Source organism: Manihot esculenta, chromosome 4, assembly GCF_001659605.2.
Source record: "Manihot esculenta cultivar AM560-2 chromosome 4, M.esculenta_v8, whole genome shotgun sequence".
In the NCBI taxonomy this organism is placed as follows: domain Eukaryota; kingdom Viridiplantae; phylum Streptophyta; class Magnoliopsida; order Malpighiales; family Euphorbiaceae; genus Manihot; species Manihot esculenta.
In genome coordinates, this window is record NC_035164.2 from 27,640,993 (window position 1) to 27,657,013 (window position 16,021).

The 16,021-nt window shown below is 27.6% G+C and overlaps 1 protein-coding gene across 1 annotated transcript; it reads right to left on the reverse strand.

Moving 5' to 3' along the window:
* Positions 1-9,304: 9,304 nt before the first annotated feature.
* On the reverse strand, positions 9,305-15,017 carry LOC110613964 (proteasome subunit alpha type-7). Its single transcript, XM_021755405.2, has 3 exons — positions 14,707-15,017; positions 13,252-13,666; positions 9,305-9,658 (listed from the first exon to the last, which is right to left on the reverse strand). The coding sequence occupies exons 1-3, from the start codon at positions 14,877-14,879 to the stop codon at positions 9,497-9,499; spliced, it is 750 nt and encodes a 249-aa protein (XP_021611097.1). The 5' UTR covers positions 14,880-15,017; the 3' UTR covers positions 9,305-9,496.
* Between the last annotated feature and the right edge of the window lie 1,004 nt (positions 15,018-16,021).

Genomic DNA, 16,021 nt, shown 5'->3' on the forward strand with positions numbered 1-16,021 from the left:
TCGATGATTTTTGAATGGATTTTTCAGCCTCTTTTCTGGGAAAGTAAAGCTTTGTCAGCCTCTTATCAGATCTCAAAAGGGTCATGTTATGGTTGTTGCTATACTGTTTAGCAGTTAAAGTAAGAATTTATTATTAAATAATTATAATAATAATAATAATAACAATAATCTAGTACAGAAGCTAAGCTTGTGAGTTGTGAGAGCTTAATGGCCTTTTAATTAATGTTTCAAATCAATCCTTTTCTATTTTTCCAAAATGGAAATAATTTCTTGATTAAAATTTCCAAATAAACACACTTAAAAATTTTAATTTATATTGCAGAAACAAGTAATTCAAGTAATAGGGTGTTTTTAATTCAAGTAAGAGGGTGTTTGCCTTAGATCAGCTTATAAGCTCACTCGTATATTTAAAATAATATAATAAATTTATAAATTAAAGATAAAGTTAGTCTCTGAATTATCAATAAAATGGAAATAAAGATAATTTTGATAAAAATTTTTTAAAAATAAATTTAAAAATTAGTTATTATATAAATAAATTCTTAATGGATTTGTCTTGTATGAAGAGAAAAGGAATGGATAAGCAGTGAGAGGAGGAGAAATGAAGAGAAGAGAGGAGAGGAGAGGGTTGTTGTGGGTAAGCTATCTCTTGCAAGTGCAATAAATAAATAAATAAATAAAAGCAGGAAGAGCAAAAATAAATAAATAAATAAAAGGCGTGAAGAAACTAAAAATTGTTTTGCTTTAGTACCATCCTTGTTAAGTTCTACCAACCAAACATTAATTATCTATGCTATGATCCAACTAACTCTTTTTTTCTTTTCTTTTTTTCATTTTCATTTCCATAATTCACTTTTTTTTCTTTTTTTTTTCCTCCCCTCTCTCTACCTTTTTCCCTATTTTCACAATTTATACGAAAAATAATTTATATATATCAAAAAATTATTTTAATATAAATTAAATTATATATTTTTATTATATTAATACTTTTTATAACGTGAAATCGATTATTATCTGCTATGCACGAAATATTATTTTAATATGAATTGAATTATATGCTTTGAAATGAATTTTTAAAAATTTGACCAATCATGGAATAATTTTTTATTTTTTTAATTTTTTATAAAAAAAATAAAATAATTTATATATTTTTCTTATATCCTGAATCTCTAAAATTATATTTAATGTATATATTTATTTATTTATTCATTGAATTGCCATTCCACATGATATATTTATTTAAAATAATAGGTTCACCATATAATTACTCAAATTCTTGAGGAAGATATATATTTCTTTTTCTTTTCCATCTTAAATTCACCAAATACATAATTTTAATTGATTTTTTTTGTATTATATATGTGAAACTCTATTTCTCTCTCAAATTCTATCCAAAATAGATTAAATTAAAAGGGTTTTCCCATAATAGTCATTTATATCTAATTTTTCAATTAATTTAGTTAGGGTTTTTAAAATTAAAGGTATAAGAAAGAAATCCAATATTATTAGATTCCCTAATTTGTGAATTTTTTTTTCCTCCTTATTTTCATGTATACAGCTTAAACAATTCATTTCATTTTTCATTATTTTCTTATTAATTTAACATTTCAATTTCGTAAAAATCACTTAATTCTAGAAACTATATTAGGTCGAAATTTAAATAATTTATCAAATTAAAACAAGAAGAATAATTAATTCAATGATGTTTTTATATAATATTGCGACACAGATTATATGTTAATTCTCGAAATAAGGTTACATAGTAAAAATTTAATTAGATAATATTCAGTCTCATTGAAAAAAAAATTAAATACTTTAAGACTCAACTTTTTATCAAAATTCGCTCTCTCAACTTAGAAACTTTCAGAATTTATAAATTAATTTGATTAGATTAATTTTTTTTATTTGAATCGAATAATGTATCCTATTAAATTTAAAGGCGCTGTTAAATTGAAAAATTAAATTTAATAATTTTAAGTCCATATAGTTTAATTTAGCCTTTTTCATTAAAAAAATATTTCAGATAAAATTAAGAAAAAAATTCTTTAGAATTTCTCCTTATTAAATGATATATACACCTAGCTTATAAGACAGCTATTAATTTAAATTTGAATATTGATATACCCTGATTTTGAACATTATATTAGTTTATTTGTATTTCTTTCCAAACATAAGAATTTCTAATTAATAAAATATTTTATTTTGTTTAGATATTAAGTATAGTCATAATTTTATTTTGACTTGATGAAGTTGAGATGTGAATTGAAATCCACCACCACATGCAAGTTGGAGTCATGAATTCAAGCTCATGTCATTTCTCCGATATTTCTGCTTGCTCTCTCTCAATATTTGGCTTGCTTTATCAACCCAACATAATTATTACCATCTCACTTGCTTCTTCTTTCAATTCATTGCAAATTATAAACTATTCTTTATTAAAAATAGTATTTTAATAAAAAAATATAAATGAAAATTTATATTATATTAATTTATAAGACAAATGAATTAAATAATATAAATGAAATCCTATTAAAATAATAAGAAAAATATAATTGATAAGAAAGCTAAAAAAAAACTCTTAAACTCTCTTTTTCTTTAAAAAAATTATTATTAAATTTCATAATTTCAGAAAATTCACAATAAAATTTTCAAATTAAATTTTGTGATAATTTACGGCTCTAATTTCACTTTTAAAATTAATGTCCCTCGATGGATCATAAAAATTAAATTAAATTAAATTTAAATCTATCATATAATTTAAAATTAATTATTTGATATTAAAATAATTTTACAGTGATCCTTCCAAAAGTAAGGAAAGTGGTAGGACACAAAAGAGTAGTAGTTGCTGCTTTGAAACAAAGATCCAAAAAACACCACTACCAATAGGGATTCGTAAATGGAAAAGGTACACACTTTTCAACTATTCACCTCTCTTTTTCTTTTTCTTTTTCTTTTTCTTTTTCAAATGAATTAGGTAGAGACATTAGAAGCTTCCATGTGAGATTTTTTTTAAAAAAAATCTCATAATCTGAAGAATAAATTATTTAAAAGCATTGGGATTAATTATTAATTTATTTTGCTTCCATCTCTATTAATAGTGTAATTATTATCAATTGATTATAGTTCAACTTCTACCAATATCACATGCATTTGACTTTTGGAGAGTCATCTAAGCTTTTCTTTAACTCACTCTCTATTCTTCATTTTTTAACATCAACTGTCTGTGTTACATTTAATTATGCATTATTTTAATTAATTTTTTTATTAAGCCACTAAAATAGCTTTAACTTGTAATTTTCTTAATTTTGTTTAAATTATTTTAAATTATATTTAAATATCTCATCATCTATTTCAAATAGATATTAATTATTCAATTGTTTTTTAATAATAATAATAAATTATATTATATTATAAGAAAACAAATTTCCATTCAAACTATGGAATATTATTTTCATTAATTAAATTTTGTAAGTGTTTCAAACGTCAGAAAATATGAAAAATAGTTTTTTTCGTAAACTTAATATAAAGAATTTTGAGTCTTATTGTCCCTTTGAATTGCTTAATCTATTGGTCAATTTTGATGAGCTTGAGACATAAATTGTTGTTTAAAGATATTTATAATATTTTATCATTTAGAAGATAATTTTTTCTATGAAGTTTCCACTAAACTATATGGTATCATCATATTATGTGAATTCATAGTTTATATAGTAATTTTACATTTACATCTAACTAATCAATAATTATTATTTTCATTAAAATTATTATAAGTCCATATAAAAGAGATTAAGAATTAAAAATTAATTATTGAAATCATGCAGAAGCAAAGAGCAGTTTTTCTAAAGTTGTTGTCCGACAGAGTGATTGAATTGTCTTTTCTTTAATAAAATTTTCTTCACACATAAAACCTTCAGAACCACAACTGGAGAGTCATTGCTATTACTTATAATGCAGAAAATAAAATAAATGTTGTAGTTTAAATTTTATGTAAAAAAAACAATATTTTTATTTATGAATTACTAAAAAAATAATAATTATATTTTTTTATACTTGAACGAGATTATGCCTTAAAGGAAAATATAGATGTAAGATTCACTAGACTTTTTTCAAAGCAAACTAGCCCCAAGTGATGCGACTCAGTCCAATAACGAAAAATCGGTCAGTTAGACCACACACAGAAAATTTAGCTTGGTAATGTGATAAAAAATAAGGGTGTAGATCAAATCATCTTATAGTTCTACCTGTATGCGCATCGAAAAAAATTAAATGATCGATTGGTATAAAAATGGATTATAACATTTCAGTATCTACAGATTTGAGTGATAGAAATAGATGATTTGTCGTTACGGGTGGATCGGGTGGATAAAAAGAAAAGAGATTAAAGGTAATAAAAAATAATAAAAAGAAATTAAAATTTTTTTTATTTTAAATAATTTGTATCCATGTCACTCAACTTAAATAGTAATTTTATTTTAATCAGTCAACTTCAATTTATTAAAATAAAATTCCCCAATTTAATATTTGTTTAAGTTGAACCATGATTAATGCAAATTATCCCAAATAATCTAAACACCCTTGCAATTTATCTCCATCTCCTTCATCGGCCTAATCTCTCCTCTCTCTTTATCCACAATTATCAAATTAAAAAAAAAAATGTAATTATGTCAGATGTGATATAAATGCTTCAACGCCACCTTAACATCATTTAATAGTATAATAATTTGAAAGATATTTACCAATGAAGATAAATATAAACATTAAATTCATAAAAAAAAATATTTCAATTTATTATCTAACAAATTGGAGGCCTCAAAAAAAAAAAAAAAAGAAAATCAAAGGAATAGAAAATGGTAGGATTGTAAATAGAGAGTGCTTAAGAGGCAAATAATAAAAGGTAGGACACGTCTGTATCCTATGCGATACCAACTCCTCTCGTTTTAGGCGGTGGTTGGCAGCCATCTGATGTAAGCTCATGTGATAGGTTGCGGCGGTGGTCCCCACCGTCTGTAACCTTTTTCTCCTACCTCTGGTCCCCACGTCCTCCCTTTCCCGGATCAACTCCTTTCTCATACTATTTATTTTTAATTTAAAATAAATTATGTTTTAATTTTTAAATTTTAATATAATTAATATAGTAATTTTTATATTTTTAAAATTAAATATATAAATTTTTTAATAATTAATCTGTATAAATTATAATTTTTTTATTTTTATTGTTAAATATATAAAATATTTTTATTATTTTTAAAATAGATAAATTATAATTAAAATTTTAAATTTTAATATAATTAATAAATTAATTTCTATATATTTTTAAAATTATAAACTTAAATTTTTTTATAATACGTCTATACTCATTTATTATAACTTAAATATTTTAATTTTTTTTAAAAAATAATACTTAAATTTTTATTAATTTGTATATAAAATATCCTATTTAAATAATTTTTAACGCTCTTTATTATTAATTTTTATTTATTAAAAGATTTTAATATTTATAATTTTAAATAGATCATAAACTACTTTTAAGAGTATTTTAGAAAAAAAATTATATTTTTAGAAAAAATTTAGTTATTCATTAACTCTAAATTAATGTCTATAATAAACGAAAAAAATATAATTTTAAAAAAATTAAACATACAAAAATTTAAATTTAATTTTAAAAATATAAAATTTATTCCATTAAAATTGAGAGATTAAAATATTATTTATATAATAAAAATTTTTTACCTATATTAAAAAATATTTAAATAGTTATAAAAGTATTTTAAATATTTTAAATATTTATTTTTCTTTTAATGATTTTATTAATAGAATTATGGAGGTAAAAATTTAAATGAAATGATTATAAATAATTTAAATATTTAATTTTAAAAATATAAAAATTAATTTATTAATTACATTAAAATTTATAGATTAAAATATAATTTATTTTTAATTTAATTATACAATAAATTTCACATCGATGATTTTGAAGACCAAGTAAATTTCTTAATGGTGGAGAGAAGAAGAAGATTAAGGGAAGGAAGAACAATTAAGGTTGTCCAAAAATTCCAAAAACACTTAGTGATGGAAGTCAATGAAGAAGCACGAGCTCTTATTTCCAGGAAAATTCTGATTCTAATATTCAACATCCTCATTGTCTCCTTTATGTCATTTTCTATTAAAACGTGAAAATTGGCAAACAAATTGTTGATTAAAAAACAATTAAGTTAGAAATCAGAGTATAACCTGATTGATTGATTGATTTTAATAGTTAAGATCTTGAATTTGAATTTCTCTAATTATTTGTTATGAATTATTTATTTTTATAATTAAAAATGTAAATTACTTTTTTTTAAACCGAAAACTGAAAAGTGAGGATTATAAATTGATAATGGAAAATAAAAAATTATAAGATAAAATTTTTAAATTTATTTAAATATATTTATTATTAAATTGAATCTGTGAGTGTATTTTTTAATATATTATATTTATTTATTTTAAATTATTTGATTAAAAAATATTAAATTAATTTTACATGTATTTTAATATAAATAATTTAAATATTTGTATTTAATAAATATTAAACGCTTTTATCTTTTAATTATTATTATTAAGACCAGACATTGATCCTTATTTCACATTTTTCAAGCTTTCTAAAAGTTTTAATTTTAAAATAAAAAGATTAATTTATGAATTATAATAAATTTTTAAAAATTAAAATATAATTTATCTTCCATAATAATGTATGGTGCGCAGGGTACACACAGGCGTAAGTTAGGAAAAGACTGATAGGTAAGAAAAGTTAAGGAAGTTTGGTGAGACATACGCGTAAGATGAGGCATCGGAAAGAATTAAATAATAATAAGAAATAATAGGAGATAATGTTAGTGTGTGGTTGAGGTGTATGAAAGTTTTTGTATGATTAGGCTGTGGTCGTTTAATTGAATGTGATTGATGTCGTTCAATTGTATGAGTCAACTACCTGTCGTTTTCAAAATTAAAACTTGACCTTTATTTTCCTATAAATAAAATAAATACATAATTGGACCGTCCTTTCACTACCTTACTATTTAACATTAATCTCTCTCAACTGCCCATATTTATGTGTATCCCTGCACCACTGCCTATGGATTAATATCATATTTTCATTATTTTTTTAAATAAAAATTAAAAATTAAGAGAATAAAATATAAAATTTTTTAAATTTATTAAAATATATATACTATTAATTTAAATATTTGGATATAATTATTTTTTATTATATTTAAATTAATACTTCATTCATTATTTTATTTATAATTTTTATTTATTTTATTTATATATATATATTAATAAAAAAATTTATTTTATATATATATTAATGAAAAATCAAGCCAGATATGATAAAATTTAATTTTTAATAATATGAAATAACTCTCAATATATTCAAATTAATACCACACAATGATTTTATAGGGACGACGTACCTTGAGGAATTTTACAAATGATCTTATCGAAGAGAGGACACAGGGAATGGGCCCACCACACGATGTACATGAATTAATCGAGGCCGTCCATTGGTGGTAAATATTATATCGGAAGTCTCAAGTGAGACATGTCAATTTTGGTTAGGTGGAGTCTTCCATAACCTATGAAGTTGCATGGTTTTGTTTCCCCAAGGCTACTCAATATAGGTTTCTTTTTCTTTGGACCCATTGAATTCGGATTATTAATAAACCTAAAGGATACGAATTTGATAAAAAATATATATAATTTTAAAAATAAGAATTCTACTAATTATTTTTTTAATTTTATAAAAAATCTATTAATAAATACTTTTATATTAAAAGAATTTTAAAAAATTATTCAGTAAATTTTTTAAACTTAAAAAATTAATTAATATATATATATATTGAATTTAGAGTTTATTAAGATTGATTATTGTTTTTTTTTATTCATCGCAAATTAGATGTCATTTTCTTAATTTTATACAATAATTATTTAACAAATTTTTATTTAATATATATTGAAAAATAAAAAACAATTAAAATTTACTACTTTTAACTATATTAACTATACATTTTTAATTCATATAAAAAAAAAAAAACAAATTTACCTATGTTTCAGGCATGGAGGGGATATAATAAAACTGTTTTTTTTTTTTTTTTACCTCTATTAAAGAATGTATGAGTCAACTTATTCTAAACATAAATATTTATAATCTATAGTTTGTATATCTTAATGCTATTAGTCCTTATAATTTTATTTTTTTTCATAAAATATCTAAAAACTTATTTTTATAAAATACAGAATTATTTTAATTAAATTTAAAAGTATAATGAATTGTAATCAAATAATAATTTACTTGTTGGATGTGGCAATAAAGCTTCTCAAGTTGAGAACAAAGGAGGCTGAGTGATTAAAAGTCCAGAATTGCAAGGCGAATCCGGTAATAAAGTTTCTTTCAACCTTTTAGGCTTTTCGTCTGAATGACTTTTTGTATTCCCATAGTTTGAAATTCCCATAGCTTTAAATCAACAATTCGTAAGAATTTAATGATTTCTTTTTTAATAAAATTTTTATTTGAAATAAAAGATTTTTTTTTAATTTTCATTTTTTATTTTAAATAATAAAATTTTTTACATAATTCTACTAAAATTCATTCATTTACGCGAACAAATCATGTCAACGAGGTATCGTCTCATGACCTTTTCGTTTGTTTGCTGCACTTTCAAACAACTGCTTTTCTTTTCTTTTGTTTTCTTAATTGGAGAAATGGCTTCAACGTTTCAATACCATATGCTTCAATTCATTAAATTAGTCCATTTTACATTGTTCATTTTCATATCTTACAAACATTTTACAAACAATAAGGATATTGGAATGATTTGCAGACAAATGGTTTGCTGGTAAAAACTGGTGAGCCTTTGGACAAAAACAATGATACAAAAGAAAGAAATTATGAGGGGGGGTTAACAGCTAAGGCACAGATGAGGAATCCCACCGACCTTTTAGGTGATTTCTGATCTGGAAGAAATCTAACTGGCCAATGCAGCCGCAGGGAGATCAGTTACTACTACTGCAATATCATAACTAAAACTGCAAATTCACCTTCTCCTACCCACTGAATTCAGTAGAAACCAAGTTCTTCAAGAAACGTCAACATTTTCAATTATGCCTATAATCTACCTAATCTTACCTACACTCGCATCTTGTGAGGGGACTGGCCTCGGCCTCATACCATCATAGAGATTTCAACTTTCAATTATTACTTCGTTGAATAAGCCTTCAGGTTTGTTACCAAATGTCAAAAACACAAAAAAAATCAACAACAAAAGCATTCAGGTTCCAAACTAAGCAACCATTTCAATAAATAAAGCAATACCCATAACATCCAATATATTAACAGATTAATCAAAACAGCAATCATAAGAGAGAGAGAAACGCTACACTTTAATCATGAAATAAGGTATTGCTTTAACAAGGAAATTAATCATTCAGTACAAGATGATAAATTAGAACTGCAGTAGCTCTAGGTTTCCTTTGATGGAGCTTTCTTTGCAGCCTCTGCTGCTGCTTTCTCTGCTTCTATCTCAGCAACAATTGCATCAATCTCTGCTTCTTCAAGCTGTCGAAGGCCATGCTCTTTTGTCATCACAGCTATTTCTATGTTCTTCCCCCCACTCTCAACAACCTAATAAGAAAAAACACCAAACATATAATAATACAGTCCAAAAAATTCACTCTTTTTTCTTTGACAATCTTTTTCAATTACAAACTTAAAATTGCAGACCTAAAGCATAAGAGAAGTTGCACATACCTAGCCTGGATAGATGATAATCTAGCATTAGCAAAACAAAAATTCGTAGTTAATTCAGAAATAAGTCACCTACACATAAACCGCTTCCACTAGTGTTCATTGATGCTAAACTAATAGATAGGCAAACCATACATTAACAGAAGTTGCAAGCAACTAGCCAACTACACTCCATTTTCAGTTAGATTTTCACCTGATGCAACATTGCACAAAATAAATCTCCATCATGTTTTACCCACAAATTAAACAAACTTTTTATGTGATGCGGAGAAAGCATAAACAAACACAAAATTCATCAACTAGATCATCATAAAATTCATTTAATGCTCGACTGCACGTCTGGCACTTGGTTATTCGTTCATTTATCGAGCAGGCAACTGTTCTTCAGCTGCTAGCATACCTTTTATGTCCTAATAGGAGAATATATCCAATTTCAATTTTCAATGGTAGAGTCAAAATACTTGTAAACAAACAAAATAGCAAGGGTCTGTCCATCAATCAAATTGAAATTTACCCAAACCTATTTTAGAATCAAGTTGCCACTTAAATCTTAGTAGATGACAATTTTTCTGCTTCCTTCTTTTCTATTTTAGATCCTTGTTACTGGTAATTTTTTCCCTTTCCACTTTAGTCTTGAGGCAGCTTAATTAAAATAGCTCAAACACATTGGAAAAAGGAAAGGGAAAACCCTTACAATTACTTGATCTAGATTAAAGGCAAGTATAAGTTAGATTAAATGCATCTTGCTAGTATGATCAATTGCTTCTTAATAGCTTTCCCTTACAAACTAGCACAAATATAAGCTTTGACCTCAGATGGCCCATGGTTTGCATCTTTAGACTTGTGTTCTGCTATGCAATAAGAAGCTACAGGTGATTACTCTCAAAATTCAGAAAAGCCTGTGATATGATTGTGGTTCATCTTAACACAGGTCCAAATGCTCCATGAAAGAAATGCCCCACTAGTTATTCATGGAAATGATACAGAAAATGAGCTAAAATATCTAGAATTCCAGGATAACAAATTTAGGGAAAAAAAATCAATTGCTTATATGAACAGTTGTTCTGATAGGTCCAGAGTACACATTAGGATAACCACAGCTTGTCACAGTTTATCTGCTGGTCACTTTGCAGTCAGCATTTAATCAGCAAAGAAGAGTTCTTACCTCAGATAACCTGGTTTATGGTTTGAGTTCTGCCCCATAGAGAACATTTTGAGTTTATACCAAGTGACGTGCTAAAGGTAGTTCCTCAACACTTAAAATTTAAAAGAATTTATTCAATGGTTATTTGATCATTATTCATCTTTGCCAGATGCCCAACAACATTTTATAGTTATCCGCTTAAAGTTCTATACATACATGACCACCTCAGGAGATCAAAGATGTTCTTCAACAAACACACTAGTTTTACAGGAAGAACTATACACAAGGAGGAGGGAACCTTCAACAACCAATGCATTAGACTTTCTAAAACAAAATGAAGGATGGTTGGATGATGCTGCATTGCCAGATATTCATATAATACCCATTCACAAATTGACTTATACAGGGCATACTGAAACCCACTCAATCAAATGGCAAGATTTTGTTCAAATAGAAAATTCAGTTCTGGGTAGAGGCACCAGGAACATGTCACAAATAAAAGCCTTAGAAGGAGGAGATATAAGAAACAGAATGGCAGGAATGTAAAGGGAATGCAGTTAAAAGTTTGTTAGTTCTGTTTCTGTTCTGTTCCTGTTAGTTAGACAGCTATTGAGAGAGCTAGTCAGCTTAATTGATATATAGGGAAGTGAGAACCTGTTGTATTCATTCAGAAGACCAATAATGAAATACTTTCTCTCTTCTCTTTCCCAATCTCCTCTTTCTCGACTCTAATTCTCTTCTTGCTTCTCTCCTTGTTTTCTCATTCTCTTCTCTTCTTCTTCTTCTTCCTACCTTCTTTCTCTCTTTCTTCACTCAGTTAAGGCGCGATACCTTAACAGAATGCTCCCAACCAGAGAAATTGTGCACTTGTATCAATTGGATTACAAATAAAGTAGTTCAAAGAAAAGATGAATAAGCAGAATTGGCAAAAACAAATAAAAGAATCTCTGCTGACCAAAGTAACTGAACAGAAAGAAACAGCCACAGGGGCCTCAGCTTGGAGGGAGAGAGCGAGGATAGACTAAGCCAACAGAAACATAAGATAAGAGCATAGGAAATGTTAGAAAGGACATTACAAATTGAAACTCATGAGACCAAGTAGCAGTCTCATGGTATCTAACATAGACAAAGGGAAACCCGCCATAAATAAAAAATAAACAATATCATGAGCTTTGTTTATCCTTACTACTCACAGATCTGTTCCTAAATATGAACTAATAAGGATAACCATAAAATAAGACGTAAGACACAAACAACCTGAAGCTGCCATGTAAAGCAAATACACCGTGAACCAGCATAAGCCATGGTGCAGGTGCAGGTGCAGGTGCAGCTAATTAGGCCAACAACACTAGCTACTCCAGATGTGGAAACTTCTCCCAAATTTCCTTTCTGTAAATTTTAGCATTTTATGCATTCCATAATCCATTCCATAATTAGGCCAACAAGATTAATAGAATAGACACAAAAAACATCCATCATAATGAACTAAGATGGTGATCAAAAGCAGTAAGGACAAAACAATTACAGACTACGTCACTTAGACTCAGATACGGGTGTCAAAAATGGTTGCATATCCCTATGTCTGACTTGTCAACTTTCTAGATGCAAAATACAGGATATGGATCTAAGTTTAGATCACCAACTTAGTTCAGACATGGATATTTGGATACGTTATGTTATATAAGATAAACTAGAATAAAAAAAATAAAGTTATATAGTAATTATTATAGTCTAAATAGATAATCAAATACAATAGAATTATCGAAAAATACAACCAAATAACTATTTTTATCTTAACCCATGCTCTTCATCTTGACAAAAAATTATGCTCAATTAACTATGTATGAATATATCACTCAAGTATTCGAGTGCATGAATATGTGTTGGACACATAATCCATATCGTATCCCATGATGTCAACACGGGTATGGCATGGCAAAATAAAGAGTCGGAATATCATAGATTATTGAATAGAACATAGTCAAAGCATACCACAGTTTATACAAGTCCCTATAACTCTTCATTACACCCATTCACATATGCAGCTAAGTTAAAAAGCAACTCACCAACAATATATGATAACACCTCATAATCAATGGCAAATTGATCATTAGCTTATCCATATCAAACTACAAATACTTTAAAAGTCAACTGCATATGATCAAGCCATTCCATCAGGCATTGCCTCATATTCATAAACTAAAGTGGAACACATCAAATGCAACTTCAATCAAGAGGTCACATTCCAATGAAGAATATGACAGTTCAGGCAATTTGTGGCATACAGAATTGGCAATAGCATACATAGATATAAGCATTAACTTACTTCCAGCAAAGCACGAATTGCTAATTTCACGGTTTCTTGCCCAGATGTTTCTTTATAATTCTTTTCTAGGAACTCCCGCATTGAATTTGAATTTCTCCCGGTAGCATTGGCTTTCCATGCTGAAAATGCTCCCGATGGATCTGTCTGGTACAGAGATGGGACACCAGTATATGGATCAAAACCAACAATCAAGGTTGAAAGACCAAATGGTCTCACCCCACCACTTTGTGTATACTTCTGTTGTAGACCAGCAATGTACCGAGTAATATATTCAACAGTTACAGGATCCTCAACAGTAAGCCTATGGCTTTGACACTCAATGCGAGCCCTATTGACCAAAACACGTGCATCTGCTTTCAACCCAGCACATACTAGTGCTACGTGATCATCCAAAGAAACAATTTTCCTCACCGTTCTGCAGAAAAAAGCAGCCAACAAGATGGTGAAGTTGAACTTGAACAGATAATGATGCGTACTAAAAATTACATAAAACTTGAACTGATAATGATGCGTACTAAAAATACATAACACCTACAAGGATATGCCAATGAAGTATAGCACTAGAGTCTCAATATTATCATATACAAAATTATGGGTTCCCTCAAGCATGGACAAAGCATGCTAACAACTGCAAGAAAAAATAGTAAAAAACAAAAGGTAATATAATAATGACAAGACATAAATAAGGATCTGTAAAAAAAGGGCCAAAAGTTGAGACATCACCTTAGAAAGAAAAAATAGTCAATGTGAAGCTATTGTCCTTAATTTTAGGTGAGGTTACTAATACAAAATAATTATGAGTTCAAGGAAGAAACTATGGGTTCATTCCTGATTTCATCTGTGAACAAATTGCACTTAAGGTATTAACTCAAAATTAAAATGAAAAAATATTATGCTAAACTCAACTGAATCTTAATCACAAACTAGTTGGTGTCGATTATATAGATACCATTCCCTCTATTCCACTTCGGGAGCTAGTAAATCATTTCTCAGCTCAAATATGTCATCCTAATTCAGTCATGTACCTTTATCTATTCACTCCAAGATGCTCAATCTTCCATAAAATGCATTGCTCGTCTACAATCAATGTGCTCAGTTCAATCCAACTCAATCTCCAATCTCTTGACTTTTCCTCAATGATATTCAAATGACACTATGACAGTACATCCCAATGCAATTAATCTGAGTTTCCAAGAGTGTAGAACATATACACAAACAGTATACAAAAAATCGTTGGCTCGCTACCCAAGCATCATAATGCCCATATCAAAAAAATTCTCCAATGTCATTATGAACTCCACTTATTCAAAAATAAGGACAAACAAAAGGATAAAAGAAAAATTAATAATAACCAACCCTCACATCACCATTAGTCTACAGAAAATTCCAACCAGCAATTACCGTAACGCAGAACTCCTTCAAACTAACATACATAAAGGTGCATATACACATTACCTAGAGTCTTGAAGTTTGGCAGTAGATTTCTTCTCAACACCGAGAACGACGACATCGGTGCCGCGAACACCTACGGCAGCGTTTCCCTTGCGGACGGCTTCGAGAGCGTATTCTACTTGAAACAAATGTCCATCCGGCGAGAACACGGTAATTGCGCGATCGTATCGAGCCATTTCAGTTTAAGCCTCTGAGAGTTCCTTTGCTGCGCGATCTGGTCTTTGTTTGCTTTTGGTATAGAGGAGAAAGGAACTGCTCGACTTAGGCGGCAAGCCACTGCACTGATGCGCAGCGCAAACTATCGTCACCCCGCCGACGTCGTTTGCATTTGTTCAAAATAACGATCGTGGCCCAAGCCAATTATTTATTTTTGGGCCCTCTTTATTGGACTTTGGGCCCATACTTTCAAATTCTATTGATTTCTACTTCTGAATTCGAGTTTTGCTAAATTTTGCTTTTTCATTGTAAAAAATTCGAGAAAACGGCAGGTGAGTATAAAATGTATGATAAAAGATTGATTAAACCGGTAGTTTTGATTAATAATATTTGGTTAAATGATATATAAGAAATGAGAGATTAAAAATTGAAAAATTTTATTAAAATTTTTAAAAAATTAAAAAATAACTTTTAAATAGTTAAGAAAATACTATTTATAATAAAAAAATTTTTATAAAATTATAAAAATATTTAAAAAAAAATTAAAATATATAATTGATTCTTAAACGGTGAAATTTTTATTTTCAACTTTATTATAGGTTTATGATTCTCAGCAGGCATATCACACTTTTAAAAGTAGTGCATTTTAAAATTTTCTTTTCAAAAAATTATTGTAAATTTTCATCAAACGTTGCAGTAAAAATTAGAATCAATCTAAATTTACCATAAAATTAAAGATTAGTTACTCCATATCAAATCTCATATCCTCTCTATTGAGCTAAAGTTTTTAATGAACTCTATCACATTTTCTAGGTTGTTTGGCTCGGCATGATATTTATAATTATTCTTCTTTCTTTAGTTCTACTCTTTCCTTAAGTTTTGGGTTACTGTGAAATGAAGCTTATCTATCTATTGTTTTATGCCTATCATGCACTTGGCTAATTGGGACTCTGTTACTATGAGATGGATTTCTATATAATTATAAGAGATGGGGAAGCAACTCCCTTGACTTCTAGACCCTTTTTACAGGTCAAACCGAGTCTACATTTGGGACTTTTGTTTCTTGGGCTTTTGGCTTTTATGGGTTTTGAGCCAGTGTATGGGATTTCTAATTACTTTATGCATTGTTTGAGTCCGTTAGTGGATCTGATTTCTAATTATT